The following is a 15,744-nucleotide window of genomic DNA, read 5'->3' on the forward strand; positions in this document are numbered from 1 at the left end:
TACACACTTTGCATCACAAACTCAACATACTGTCAAGTCCTGTCAGGATTAGCTGTAAGTCCTCAAAAGCATACACACACACATGGCAAGGTATGAAAGGCATTGATATTTGAGTGTGGCTTATCTTGATAGAGCTTGGCAAGCTACCACAGTTCTCCCCTTTGATATAATCAACTTGCCTAGACTTGGACTTGATTTGTGTGAAGGTAACTAACTGAATGGGGCTGCTTGCTCTGATCTAAAACGCACGTTTTACATGTTAAAATGTACACGGGTCAGTGTGTGTTTGTGTGAGTGGGGTGGGTCTTTTCAAGATCATCAAAAGCAAACTTTGCACACAAAAACACCAACAAAAAATATGTCTAACTCAACAACTTTCTTTGCAATAAGTGTGAAATAATGGTTGGTCAAATTAAACATGGCAACCTTAACATAATATCTTCCCATCAAAATGACATGATAAAACATTGCAAATACATTCATTTAATCAATAAGAACCGTTGTTGTTTGGGTGGGGGAGGGGGGTAAAGAAAACATGCACAAAACTCAGAATATCTAAATCAACATAGTGTGTATCCTCCTTTGGCATCAATGACATATTAAGATAAGTGCAAATCTGCACGCCAACATTAAATTCCGTCGCGATATAACCTTCGTGGTTGAAAACGACGTTAAACACCAAATAAAGTAAAGAAAGTAAACATTAAATTCACACTTAAACCAGATGCAGAAAAGTATATACATAGTCATACTGCATCCAAAATAGTGCATTTCTTTACAGTCATCAATGAAAAGGCTACAAAATAAAGTATACATTAAAGGTTGACAAAACATTCAAATCAAAACCAATATTCTCTGTACCTTCCTTTTAGAGTAATGAGATACAAATGATGAACTCCTGATGACAACATTTAGATTTCATCCCTCCTGCAGGATAGAAATTATATGCAGACAAATCTAATAGTTGCATTTCATTGTAAATCGTGTATTTTCTTGGAAAAGGGCACACGCATTAAATTGACAAAAACTCAGCACCTCAAAACTAACATTTGTGTGTTCTCCTTCAGGATTTATGCAATATTAAGGCCATAAAAAGCAAGCAAGGCAAAACAAACATTGCATCGTTTCCTTCAAGATTCAAGAAAGGCTCACAGGAAGTTGTATATGCACATGAGTTTTGTAATTTCTTGCAAAAAGAGATTGAACATTCTGAGGGGAAAAAACAGCATGGCAAAACCAATATTATACATATCTCCCTTTAAGATAAACATAACAAACGGTCGACAAAAAATCTGGACCAACATGTTATCTTTCTACACAATAAAAGGTGGGGTAAAACTCATCATATTGACATGAGCCCTAAGCTTAGCAAGACACAAGGTTTCCTTCCGCTAAAGTGTCACATTCCTATACAAATATGTGATTATACGGCATCGTTTGGGTAGAGTGTTGTGAAGCCTGTCTGCGCTTAGCATATACTGTTTTTTTGGTGTTTTTTTGTTTGCTTAACGCCCAGCCGACCACGAAGGGCCATATCAGGGCGGTGCTGCTTTGACATATAACGTGCGCCACACACAAAACAGAAATCGCAGCACAGGCTTCATATCTCACCCAGTCACATTATTCTGACACCGGACCAACCAGTCCTTGTACTAACCCCATAACGCCAGACGCCAGGCGGAGCAGCCACTAGATTGCCAATTTTAAAGTCTTAGGTATGACCCGGCCGGGGTTCGAACCCACGACCTCCCGCTCACTGGGCGGACGCCTTACCACTAGGCCGCCGTGTTGCGGTCTTAGCATATACTCAAATCAATATTCTTAAGTCATGCTTTAACACTACCCACTCCATGTCGTCGTCCGACAGAGAACTTGGCCAGAGCCTATGAAAGAAAAGCTTTTCAACAACATGTAAAGTATACTACAGGCTCTCTCATTTGCGTTAGTTTGCCCGAAACACGTTTGTCAAAATGGTACATGAGGGAATGAATCGTCAGTCACGCAATTCTTTAAAAAACAAAACAAATAAAACATCATAATAAAACAAAAGCACAAACACATCTCAGGACAATGTTTTCAATTCATGAACATATAGCTTCCCTTCAAACGCAAAAGTCGCTTGTTCATTTCAATGCCTGTTATTCTGTTGAAAGTGAGGAGGCCGGTCTGTCGTGACAATCACGCACTGAAGTTGTCTGTACTGAGAACATTTACTTTCATTTGATTCTTGGAAAAAAATACGGGCTTTCATACAGACTATCAAAGATTAGAATGCAACCACTCTTTTACATGTTCTTTTGGGCATTTGTTGTTTATTAGCAAGATCTAGATGTGGCACTTTTCAGGACCTGTAGGAACCTGAACGGGTTTCTAGTTTTTACGTCACGCGTTTGCCAAGATCTGCAGCCTTGGTGGGAACAAAACAACCTATGCATTTGGAACATTTGGGAAAAAAGCGAGTCACGTACACGAACAGGTTTTTGCTACATGTTCGACCATTTAGAACACTGTATTGTCTCAAGAACCCAGGTTGGTATGCGAGACCAACTTACCACAGTTAATTTCTTTTGACTTTATAGCAAGAATGTCAGAAAAGAAAAAAACCCGTTAACATTGAATTTTGTTAAGAGCAAATGTAAAATGGTCATTCCATAGTTTTAACTGTTCTTTCTTATGCACGTTACATTTACATGTTGCAGTTGTCAAACAATGGTCTACTGATCAATTCTCAAAGCTGTAAGACGGACAGCTTTCATAACCCCTTGCTCAATGGTACACAGCAGTTATGTTATCAATCTAACGGTAAATCCTCAATGCTTGAAGGCGGACAGCTTTCCTCAACACCTGCTTCATGGAACATTGCAGTTATGTTATCCAGCTGTTTATTCCTTGCCAAATGGTACGCCGTTCTCCCCGCATTGTCCCTGGTGGTGGGCCTGACACCATGTGACAACAGCAGCTTCACTACTTGCTCTTGGTTGTTTGTGCAGGCTATGTGCAGTGGTGTTTGGCCACGGTTGGACGCAATGTCTGTGTCTGCTCCTTTCTCCAGCAACATCTTGACAGTAGCCACTCTTCCTTGCCAGCATGCTTTGTAGAGGGCAGTGTGTCCAGCTGGATCTGTCTTATCAATATCAATTCCTTTGTCAATCAGCATCGATGCTACTTTGGCGTGTCCCTGGTTACAAGCACAATGTAATGCATTTTCGCCAAACATGTTTACAACGTTTGTGTCAGCACCTGTTTCAAGCAACATTTTGACTGTTTGCTCCTGTCCATACTCGGAAGCTCGGGTTAATGCAGTTTCTCCATCCAAACCTTTCCCATTAATATCAACTCCTTCACTGATCAGCATCAGCGCCACTTCGGTATTCCCTTCACCACACGCTTCCACAACGTGTCCAGCTTCTTTGTCAGCACCCTTATCAAGCAACAACTTCACTGTCTCAACATTCCCTTTACTGCATGCAAAGCTTAGAGCACTTCTCCCAAAATCGTCTTTCTTATTAACGTCAGCTCCGTTGATGAGCAGCTTCCTGGCCATGTCAGTGTGTCCAAGAGTACAAGCATACATTAATGAGGTTTTACCTTTTTGATCCTGTATTTGAACTCCGGGAAATAAGGACTGAAAAGGATTGTAATTGTACGTGTCAGCAGCATTGACATCGACACCAGTCTTAAGCAACAGGTCAAGCACAGTGTCATTGCCTGTAAGACATGTCCAGTGCAGTGGGCGACGTCTGTTGTTACCCTCTGCCTCAACATCAGCACCAGCAGCAACAAGTACAGACACCACTTTGTCATGGCCATTCATGCATGCCAAGTGCAGAGGGAGATCTTTGTTTTTGTCTTCTGCCTTTATGTCAGCACCAGCAGCAAGAAGTACTGACACAACCTTATCATGGCCCATTAAACATGCAAAGTGCAGTGGACGGTGTTTGTCTTTGTCTTCTGCCTCAACATCAGCACCAGCACCAAGAAGCACAGACACCACCTTGTCATGGTTTTTCATACATGCTAAATGCAGCGGTTGTTTTTTCTCTTTGTTCTCTGCGTTGATATTGGCTCCAGAATTGAGAAGTACGGACACCACCTTATCATGGCCATTCTCAACGGCACAGTGCAATGGGTGGTTTTTATCTTTGTCCTCTGCCTTGATATCAGCACCAGCATCAAGAAGAATGGACACCACCTTGTCATGGCCTATATAACATGCCAAGTGCAGTGGGCGACGTTTGTCTTTATTCTCTGTCTTAACATCAGCACCTGCAACAAGAAGAACCGACACCACTTTGTCATGGCCATTCATACACGCCAAGTGCAGAGGGAGATCTCCGTCTTTGTCTTCTGCCTTAACTCCAGCCCCAGCAGCAAGAAGCACAGACACCACCCTGTCATGGCCAATTAAACATGCAAAATGCAGTGGGCGACGTTTGTTTTTGTCTTTTGCCTTAACATCAGCACCAGCATCAAGAAGTACAGACACCACCTTGTCATGGCCACACAAACATGCCCAGTGCAGTGGACGGCGTTTGTCTTTGTCTTCTGCCTCAACATTAGCACCAGCACCAAGAAGCACAGACACCACCTTGTCCTGATTTTCTACGCATGCCAAATGCAGCGGTTGTTTTTTCTCTTTGTTCTCTGCGTTGATATTGGCTCCAGAATTGAGAAGTACGGACACCGCCTTATCATGGCCATTCTCAACCGCACAGTGCAATGGGTGGTTCTTCTCTTGATTTTCTGCCTGCATGCTTGCGCCAGCAGCAAGAAGTACAGACACCACTTTGTCATGGCCATTCATGCATGCCAAGTGCAGAGGGAGATCTTTGTCTTTGTCTTCTGCCTTTATGTCAGCACCAGCATCAAGAAGCAAAGACACCGCCTTATCATGGCCCATGAGACATGCATAGAACAGTGGGCGGAATTTGCCTTTATCTTCTGCTTCAATGTCAGCACCAGCACCAAGAAGTACAGACACCACCTTGTCATGGTCATTCTCAACGGCACAGTGCAATGGGTGGTTTTTATCTTTGTCCTCTGCCTTGATATCAGCACCAGCAGCAAGAAGTACAGACACCACCTTATCATGGCCACACAAACATGCCCAGTGCAGTGGACGGCATTTGTCTCTGTCTTCTGTCTCAACATCGGCACCAGCATCAAGAAGCACAGATACCACCTTGTCCTGATTTTCTATGCATGCCAAATGCAGCGGTTGTTTTTTCTCTTTGTTCTCTGCGTTGATATTGGCACCAGAATTGAGAAGTACGGACACCGCCTTATAATGGCCATTCTCAACCGCACAGTGCAATGGGTGGTTCTTCTCTTGATTTTCTGCCTGCATGCTTGCGCCAGCAGCAAGAAGTATAGACACCACCTTGTCATGGCCTTTCATGCTTGCCAAGTGAAGCGCGCGGTTTTGGTATTTATTCACTGCCTCAACATCAGCACCAGCAGAAAGAAGTACAGACACCACCTTGTCATGGCCCATCTTACATGCTAAGTGCAATGGACGGCGTTTGTCTTTGTCTTCTGCCTTAACATCACCACCAGCAGCAAGAAGTAATGACACCACCCTGTCATGGCCTTTCATGCATGCTAAGTGAAGCGCGCGGTTTTGGTATTTATTCACTGCCTCAACATCAGCACCAGCAGCAAGAAGTACTGACACCACCTTGTCATGGCCACACGAACATGCCCAGTGCAATGGACGGCGTTTGTCTTTGTCTTCTGTCTCAACATTAGCACCAGCACCAAGAAGCACAGACACCACCTTGTCCTGATTTTTTATGCATGCCAAATGCAGCGGTTCATTTTTCTCTTTGTTCTCTGCGTTGATATTGGCACCAGAATTGAGAAGTACGGACACCACCTTATAATGGCCATTCTCAACCGCACAGTGCAATGGGTGGTTCTTCTCTTGATTTTCTGCCTGCATGCTTGCGCCAGCATCAAGAAGTACAGACACCACATTGTCATGGCCCATCATACATGCATAGTGCAGTGGGTGGGATTTGTGTTCCTCCTCTGCCTCAACATCAGCACCAGCATCAAGAAGTACAGACACCACCTTGTCATGGCCCATCATACATGCATAGTGCAGTGGGTGGGATTTGTGTTCCTCCTCTGCCTCAACATCAGCACCAGCATCAAGAATTACAGACACCACCTTGTCATGACCTTTGATGCATGACACTTCTAGGACGGTAAGATATTCTGGCTCATCCTCCTCATCCTCATCGTCTTTACATATTTGTGATAGTATGGGCTCAGCAAGGTTCTTTCTTGCGCACTTTAAAATTAAGCTGTGTAAATCGAACTTTGCCTTTACATCTGTAGCTGCGCCTTTCTTTATCAGAAACTGGACCAAGTCCGCATGCCCCTCTTCACAAGCTATATACAGTGCCGTCTTGTCTGTATCGTTTTGTGTTTGTGTTCGTTGAATGTTTATGGACGCATTCGCTCCGGGTTCCATGTACAGAAACGGACACTGCAGTAACAGTTGAAGAGATAATGGCTTCACTTTATTGTTTGGCTTCTAGGCCATCTTGGCGGTAACATCGTACAACCTGCGCATGTCTCGCGCGTACATTCACACACATAATAGTGACGTAGTTCACAGTCTATTAATATGTATCATGTGACGATCACATGATAGCAATATCGACACATCCCCTTTTCTTTACATAAACAAGTCCAAAGACTTTTACTGTCCAAACTTCACGGGAAAATGAATTCTCTGCACATAAAATTCTCATTCTCACCATAGTCCAATAGGCTGAGATTATTTTTACGCCTAGATTAATTTCACACATTCACACTGACTGGACATCTTGACTAGAGCATCATTTCACAACTCCAATAATAACAACACATTCTCTCTCTGGACAATGAAACTTTACTGGACAATAATTCAACGCCTTGAATTAAATTTATCACATTCGCTCACAACGCGGGACATAAACAATACCACCAAATGTTTACTTTCTTCACTGTCTATCTTTTCTCTTCAAACAAAACACACAAACAACAAATACTGAACTGTCTCCTACAGTCTTCAGTCTTTAGGTTTTGACATAGTCATTCAGGTAAGCTGGTGGTTTAACCTGACGTCCACGAGAAGTGATTTGACTTTGACCTGTGTCTGTTTTACCTGCGGTTTGTGACTTCATGAACTTGACTTTGATGCGTTCAGTTTTCTTTTCATTTGGCTGAATCTTCACAGGTGTTTTATTTTCAGGTGTGTTTGTCGCACTCACAGGAGTACTGACTTTGGTCACCTGAGTCTGACTATCAGCTACTGCTCTGTAGTTTTTCACTGCTTGGTCATTTAGCTGTCTCTGCCTATCAAGGTCTGTTTTTCGAGTGATTGTCTCCCTTGGACCAGTGTTGGTCAGTGTTTCTCCAGTTGTTCTGATTTGACGCCTGTTGCGTCTGTATGCTTTACCATTTTCTGTGTGCAGTTTGTAAGACCTGACATCTACCTGTTGCTCTACTTTTGCTTTTGTCCAAGTTTTGCCTAACTTCACCCTCACGGTTTGACCTGGTTGTAGGGTTTCTAGTTCTGCTGTACCTTTGTTATAGCACTTTGTCTGTTTTTCTTTTCTTTTGATCAGATTGCCAGTCACGTTTGTGCACGTCTGCGGTTTTAGCAGAGTTTTGGCTGTAGGAATTCTGGTTTTGGTTCTTCTGCTGAACAGTCTTTGCACTGGAGAGGTTTTCATCACCTCCGATGGTATGTTCCTTAACTCTAGTAGAGCCAAGTACGGATCTGTTTTGCTTTCTACAGCTTTCATGATCAGAGTTTTTGCTTGTTTGACCGCATTTTCTGCCTTTCCGTTGGATTGCGGATAATATGGCGAACTGGTTATGTGTTCGAATCCCCAAGCCTCAGCGAAATCTCTGTATTTGTCTGAGCTATACGGCGGACCGTTATCAGAGATGATCTTATCAGGGATTCCATGTCTGGCTAAATGGGCTTTTGTCTTGTAGATGACTTCTTCTGCTGTTTTGTTCTCAAGGCGATCGACTTCAAAGAAATCAGAGTAGTAGTCTACCACTACCAGGTACGACTTCTCTTGAAAGTCAAAGAGATCACACCCTAGCGTTTCCCAGGGCCTTTCAGGTATTGGGTGGGAAATCATGGGCTCTTTCTGTTGGTTGCTTTGGTGTGTCTGACAAGTTGCACATTTGCTCACCAACTTTTCTATGTCTGCGTTCATTCCTGGCCAATAGACCAGTTCTCTTGCCCTTCTCATGCAACCCTGAATCCCAGTATGAGCCTGATGGAGCAAGTGTAGGACTTTCTCCCTCATTTCTGTTGGTACAATGATCCTTTCTGCCTTGAAACAAAGACCGTTCTGAGTCGATACTTCCTCTCTGAATGGAAAGTAAGGTTGAAGACCTAGCGGTAAGCTTTGTCTCGACTCAGGCCAACCTTCTTGTGTTATTTGCATCAGCCGACACAAATCTTTATCACGTTTTGTTGCCTCTTTCAACTCTTCGAGTCGCCCTTCAGACACGGACACATGCGCGGCCATGTCAATGCTCTCGATTTCCTGCTCTATTTCTGTCTGGAAAATCTGTTCGCTCTTCATTTTCCCTGCTTTGTGTGACCTGACCACAGCTCTGCTGAGCGTGTCAGCGAGATACATCTCTGTACCTTTCTTGTACACCACAGTGTAGTCAAACTTTTGCGTTCTCAGCAACATGCGTTGCAGACGTTTTGGCGCTGCCAACAAGGTTTTGTTGTGAATGGGAATCAACGGCTTGTGATCAGACTCCACCTCAACATGTCTACCATACACATAGCGCTCGAAACGTTCCAGCCCGAAGAGAATCGCAAGCATTTCCTTCTCTATTTGCGCATAGTTGCGTTCAGTTTGGGTCAGCGCTCGCGACGCGAACTGTACCGGTTGTCCATCTGACAACAAACACGCCCCCAGACCGAACTCAGATGCATCACACTGAAGAGTAGTTTTCGCACCAGGGTCAAAAAATCGCAAAACCGGTGGTTCAGTCAACATGCGCTTGATCTCATCAAACGCTTTCCCGTGCAGGTTCTCATCCCAGCGGAAATGCACGTCTTTTTTCACCAGCTCACGCAGAGGCGCTGCGACCTCCGACAGACGTGGTGCAAACTTCTGGAGATACCCTACCATCCCCAGAAGTCTCTGAACCGCCGCTTTGTCTTCTGGCTGCGGAAACGACTTGATTGCATCGACTTTCTTCATGTCACACTTCAACCCGTCCTTTGAGATCACGTGACCCAGATACGAGACCTCAGTTTTCCTGTACTCGACCTTCTCTTTGTTCAGTTTGATGTTCTTCTCGCGACATCTCTGCAAGAACAACCGAACGTTCTGGTCATGGTCTTTTGCTGCTTCTTTCTCTGTGTCTCCCGACCCCCACACAATGACATCATCATGGACTGCGAACACGCCCGGCAGTCCGTTCAGCGCATCATCGACACGGCGCTGAAATTCCTCTGGACATACCGACGCACCGAACGGCATTCTAGTCCAGCGAAATTTTCCGAAAGGGGTTTCAAACGTTGTCAAGAGACTGCTTTCGTCGTCCAGGACAACGTGCCAGAAGCCATTGCGCATGTCGAAATGCGAGAAAATCTTTGCGCCTACCATCGACTCTAACGCGTCATCAATGCTCTTCATGGGGTAATCATTTCTTTTCAATGCCTTGTTCAAGGGTTTTGGATCTATGCACAACCTAGCCTGACCATTGGGCTTCAACGTCACAACTACGCTGCTAATCCAATCAGTTGGTGTGTTCACCGGAACGAGGACCCCTAACTCAAGCAGACGATCAATTTCTGCTTTGACCTTCTCTTTGACAGCTATGGGCCACTGACGACATGGAAGCTTCACTGGAGGAACCGATGGGTCTGTTTCAAACGTTAGCTTTCCGTCCAGAGCCCCAACCTCCCCTTTGAATACGTCATCAAACCCTGTGAGAACATGCTTATCCCCTGTGCCTATGGCTGAAATGTTCTCGACATTGACCGTGATCAACTGCATGTGTTGGCTTGCTCTACAGCCCAAGATATCCTTCACTTTGGCGTTCACTACCACAAAGCGCACTTTGTAGCTTTTGCCGTTCTTTGGATTGACCACAGGCAGAATACGCTCACCTAGAGGAGTTACTGGTCTTTTGTCATACATCAACAAGCGTTTGTTGCTTTTGGTCAGCTTTGTCAACGCTACGTCTCCCGTCACAGTCTTGTACGTCTCTACGGACAAACTGTTGATAGTGGCTCCACTGTCAAGTTGCAACGATGTCGTCACTCTGTCATGTCCAACAAGCATTTTTGCATGCACAGATTTATCAACATCATCAACAGACAAAACATGTTCATCATCATTTTCACTCATCGTCAGAACAAAATGACCATCATCATCATCACTCTCATCATCAGACATTTCATGCACTTGCCTATCTGAGCTTTGTTTGCACTGACGAGCAAAATGGTTTTTCTTTTTGCAACGATTGCAAGTCTTGCCATATGCGAAACAGTGTTCCTTGCCTTTCTTGTGCGATTTGCCACAATACACACACGCTTTCACACCACTGTCTCTTTCGCCCATACCTCTACCATCATGACGATCATGCTTCGACTTCGGGGTAGCACCCTTGTCCTTCTGACTGTTTGTCTTTTTTCTCACATGCACACCGACACGATGTAGGGCTTCATCACCAGCCATACTCTTGGCCTGCTGGGCTGCTGCCTCACTCACTCTGCAGATCTCAATGCACTTTTTCAAAGTTAGACCTGACTCTTGCAAGAGTTTTTCCCGAACCGTGTCATCTGACAGTCCAATAACGACTTGATCGCGTAGCATCCTTTCTTCGAATGTCTTGAAGTTACAGGAGCTAGCTAGTTGTCGGAGTGCTCCGATGTACGTGTCGATCGTTTCCCCCTTCTCTTGCTTTCGCTGGTGAAACTTGTAAGTCTCGTAGACTTCTGATGTCTCCCCCACACAGTAGGCTTCGAACAAGGGAATTATCTTCGTAATTTTGTCCTTGTCGTCTGCAGCCTCGAAAGGCAAACCTTCGAACACGTCCCTTGCACCATCACTGAGACAAGTCTTGAATACTGCGGCTCGATACTTCTCATCCTGAGAATCAAGACGCGATGCTAGTTCGTATGTCTCCCACGACCGCTTGAACTTGCGCCAAGTCGCCTCCAAACCTTGTGCTGACAGCTCAAGTCTCTGAGGTAACGGAACTTTGACGGTTACCGACCTCGGCTGCGCTGCTACTCCGTCTTCTGCCATGATGATTCTGACACCATGTATCGTTTTGTGTTTGTGTTCGTTGAATGTTTATGGACGCATTCGCTCCGGGTTCCATGTACAGAAACGGACACTGCAGTAACAGTTGAAGAGATAATGGCTTCACTTTATTGTTTGGCTTCTAGGCCATCTTGGCGGTAACATCGTACAACCTGCGCATGTCTCGCGCGTACATTCACACACATAATAGTGACGTAGTTCACAGTCTATTAATATGTATCATGTGACGATCACATGATAGCAATATCGACACATTGTCAAGCTTGTCTTTTGCTTCTAAGCTAGCTCCATACTGCATCAAGACATATGCAATATCAATACAGCCATGAAAACAAGCAGTGTGCAGAGGTGTTTTTCCATCTTGGTCAGAAGCATGAGGATCAGCCCCACTTTGCAGCAGCATCTTGACAGTGCCAAGCTGCCTTGATGTGCACGCAACATGCAGTGGAGTGTCACCGGTAACTGTTGGTACGTTGACTGCATTGTTTGACTGTGTCGCATTATTTGTGATCAGTAACTCAAGGATGCCAGTATGCCCTTTGCTTGCAGCGAGGTGAACTGCAGTCCAGCCATCCTTCTCTGCAACATTTATATCAGCTCCTTTCTTCAGCAAGAAACAAACAACATCCTTATGTCCCATAGAACTGGCATAATGCAGGGCCGTGTGCATCCGGAAATCTACTGCGTTAACATCTGCGTTCCAAGCCACAAGGATTCTCGCAACCTCCACGTTTCCACACTTGCTGGCCTGGTGCAGGGGATGGTTCCCATCGTCGTCCTTAGACATGGCGCTGACTCCGCGGTGAAGCAAGTCACGAAGACTGTCCGCATCACCAGCCTTAACCGCGTTCATTAATTCGTCAACACGTGCTGGAGCATCATGTTCAACATATGGTGTTGACATGACTGAAGTTCCATCCGTGAATATGTCCTTCAGCAATACATTTGTATCAACACTTTGAACGAAGTCTTTGCAGCATTTTGGGAACATATGTTTGCTCGTGTCAACCACAAGAATATCCTGTAAAATCGATTCTGTCAGCGTCTTTCCTGCTTTGTGGACGTGTTTCTCGAGCATATCACTTTTTTCAGTTGCCGTCAATGCATCTGATTTTTTCAAGTCTAAGACAGGCGAATCTGTAAACTTTTCTTCAAAGTTACATTTTTCTTTCAGTTCAGTGATGACAGTATCGTGAATGGTAATGATAGCAATGCATTTTTTCTGCTCGCAGAACACTCTCAGAACTGTAAGTGCTTGCGACCATTTCTTATACCGTTTATATAGAAACTCTCCATCCCCAAAAATGTCCTCCAACAGGATTACCTGCCTGCGGTCCCCTCCCACGTGCTGTCTGAACTCACCGTAGCGGTGAAGAACGAGGGGCGTCCTGTCCTGCTGCTGGTAGTGACGCAGTAAGGCCGTGGCGATGGATGTTTTACCGCTGCATGCAGGTCCTGTGATGAAGAGCAGTCCACTGACTTCCAGTAGCTGCAAGGCATGCCTGTAGGCTGGAGTAGATATGAACACACTGGCTTCGTGGTCGATCTCCACTTTACTCTGATCTGAACAACAAAACAATAATCTGTTTCACAAGAGATTAAAAAAAACGCCTTTGAAACCTTCAGATACAGAGTGAAAATTAATTAAATGACTACATGTCAATATAGGAGTTTGATACAGTCATTAAATTCATGCTGATCCCTAACCTTGCAATATAACACCAAAAGGAAAAACATTAGTTAAGATAAAAAAAAAAAGAAATTTAAACATCTGTTTCAAAGCTTGGAAAACACTTTTTTGTGCGCAAAAATGTTCCTTTTATTACAAGGGTGGATGGTGAGGTTTGTGTGTGGCTGTTTGTCTGTGTGTATGTAAAGCACACGTGCCGTTTTTCTCAGATTTTTCATAGGGCTTGTAAAATGTTGTCATATTTGCTCATTTGCAAAAGTTGAGGCGGCAATGTCACGAATACATCTTTGTTGTCAGACAGTCTCTGGCTCGGTCCGGACTGTGGGATTGCATTTCAGATTGGTACCTTAAACATTCGTTTATGGAATTATCATTCAAAATGTGCCGATTTTTTCACTTTTTTTGAAATTCAGATGTTGAATCAAAAAAAAGATATCATTGTACTCCTTGTTGCCTCCTGTATCCGAAAGTAAATAGTTTTGTTGTGGTTGATTGAAAAATGGGCTTACATTGGAGAAAAAAACACCAAATAATCGGCAGGTTCTTTGTTGTTGGAGGAAAACACATAACATTATCAAATCTATTGTTTTGTTCTTCCTTTTTTCGTATTTTTTATAAACACATGTTTACAAATATACATTGGCACATACATATAGCATACATATATTTCATTTATATGGGCGACGGTTTGTGAACAGAGAGAGGGGAGTAAGAAAAGAGAGAGAGACAGAGACAGAGAGAGAGATGGTGGTGGTGGTTATCTTTATTTCTCTATTTCTTAAAATTTGCCAATTCCAGTGTTTAACGTTGAAAACATGCTTAAAAGGAAGAAATTTATTGAAAAGGAATAAATGCTTCAAAACTTTGTCTTCAAAGCTCTAGCTGTTAGGGTTTACCCGACGAATAGATAAGACACCGTCATATCGAGTCTGGAACACACTCCAAATTCACTAACTCCGGAAAAGTATGTGTGTGTGTGTTTGTGTGTGTGTGTGTGTGTGTGTGTGTGTGTGTGTGTGTGTGTGTGTGTGTGTGTGCGCGTGCGTACATGCGTGCGTGCATGAGTGCGTGCGTGCGTGCGTGCTTGTGTGTGTGTGTGTGTGTGTGTGTGTGTGTGTGTGTGTGTGTGTGTTTGGAAGGTACACGAGAAGCGGACGTAATTCAGTTCAACTTATTGACATAAGCGTTCTTCCTTCCTTTTTGTGTATCGCAGATGATAGTATTCCATATTCCAATATTCATATATATATATATATAAATCTTAAGCCGACTTAGGTCAACCAAATGTCCCCATTTTACAACACTTTCGATTTAGGGCGACCAAAAGTCGGTCGCCCTAAGTTTTGGCGTCTTTTCTCCAATTCTATTGGCCGGACAACATTGACCACATGCGCTATCGAGGAGACAGTGCCTAACGTTTCTTGCTTGTAAATCGCACGAAGTTGGGATTTACCGTTTGAGCACAAAATTGAATAAGTGATTTTGAGACTTAGGCCGTCCTTTGCAAAAAAGGGTCTTTAGACAACCACGATACTTATACAAATATTTTTTTAACTGAGTGTAAACATATCATCATCATTAAGGCGACGATGTTAAACACCTATATCTTAATCTTGACTGATTTTTACAGTCAATTCTTGACTGTTGGGTGTAGGTCACTTAGCAAATGTAATTACAAAATTTAGTTAATATTGCTTTAATTAAAAACAACGGATATAGCACTGGTAGCCATAAAACCCCTTTTTACAATGGTCGCCCTATAGGCGGATTTATATATATATATATATATATATGAGATGAAAACAACAATTGTTGTTTGAGAGAAAAACATCCAGTAAAAGATTGTCTATTTGTATCTTTGAATGAGTCAATCCCCTTTTGTTGTTTACTGGTGAGACTTGTTTGTTTGATTGTGTGATTTGAAAAACAGTCTCTTCAATGATCATTGATCTGAATGTTTGGCTCAAGATAAACTTACCCCCCTCCCCCCCCCCCCCCTCCAACCCCTGACCCACCTTGGAGTTCACTCACCTTTTATCTGTGTATAACCGTCATCCATAGTCAGGTTGTGATACACTTTCATTTTTGCTGCAACATGAATGTTGCCCGCCATCTTGGCAGCTAAGCCTGCTGGCAAACACAAACAGTACAAATTAACAAGGTCGAAGGTGCCTTGTAAAAAAGGGGCAGATTTCAAATCTGTATCAATGCCCATTTCCCTGCCCAGTAGTAAGTAGTTCATAAAATTATGAAAATGAGAACCATCCAAGGGAAAATCACAATTTGCTTACTTTCTCAAAAGTATTCTCACCTGCATGGAATGTGTATTATAATGTTAGTTATGCTTCAGGGATTTATTAGACATAAGTTAAATCTTTGTAAGCAAACACTTTGAGATGCAACCCCCCCCCCCCCCCCCCCCCCCCCCCACCTGATTTCATAATTCGACGACAAGACTCATGGATAACAGTGATTCAGATGAAACATTCTCATTCATGAACCGTGTCTGTGGTCATGTAAGAACAGTCAGAATACAGTCACAACAACTGCATTGTTTTAAGGCCTGAGGTAATGGTCTTGCGGCTGGAAGGCTGTAACCTCCGATCCAGCTATTCGTCTTAAGCATATATCGACTACCACTACGGTGATATCATCCTAAAGGGATCAGACATAACGCACCTAATGTGTACGTGACAACTGACCTATAACCATGGCCTGTACTGAACGCGCAGCTTTTCATCT

General features: G+C 43.6%; 1 protein-coding gene across 1 annotated transcript; it reads right to left on the bottom strand.

Moving 5' to 3' along the window:
- Nucleotides 1-11,511: 11,511 nt before the first annotated feature.
- Nucleotides 11,512-15,115, bottom strand: LOC138957071 (serine/threonine-protein phosphatase 6 regulatory ankyrin repeat subunit C-like). The gene is made up of 2 exons (XM_070328244.1): nt 15,034-15,115; nt 11,512-12,875 (listed from the first exon to the last, which is right to left on the bottom strand). Exons 1-2 carry the CDS (start codon nt 15,113-15,115, stop codon nt 11,512-11,514), a joined length of 1,446 nt encoding a protein of 481 aa, XP_070184345.1.
- Nucleotides 15,116-15,744: the final 629 nt, after the last annotated feature.

Source organism: Littorina saxatilis, unplaced genomic scaffold (assembly GCF_037325665.1).
Source record: "Littorina saxatilis isolate snail1 unplaced genomic scaffold, US_GU_Lsax_2.0 scaffold_436, whole genome shotgun sequence".
Lineage (NCBI taxonomy): Eukaryota > Metazoa > Mollusca > Gastropoda > Littorinimorpha > Littorinidae > Littorina > Littorina saxatilis.

What these genes read in the sequence shown, in the direction of transcription:
- LOC138957071 (XM_070328244.1), bottom strand. Translation starts at nt 15,115, where the DNA reads ATGGCGGGCAACATTCATGTTGCAGCAAAAATGAAAGTGTATCACAAC. An exon ending in CGGTTATACACAGATAAAAG is followed by an intron (nt 12,876 to 15,033) that starts GTGAGTGAACTC and finishes TTTGTTGTTCAG; the next exon opens with ATCAGAGTAAAGTGGAGATC.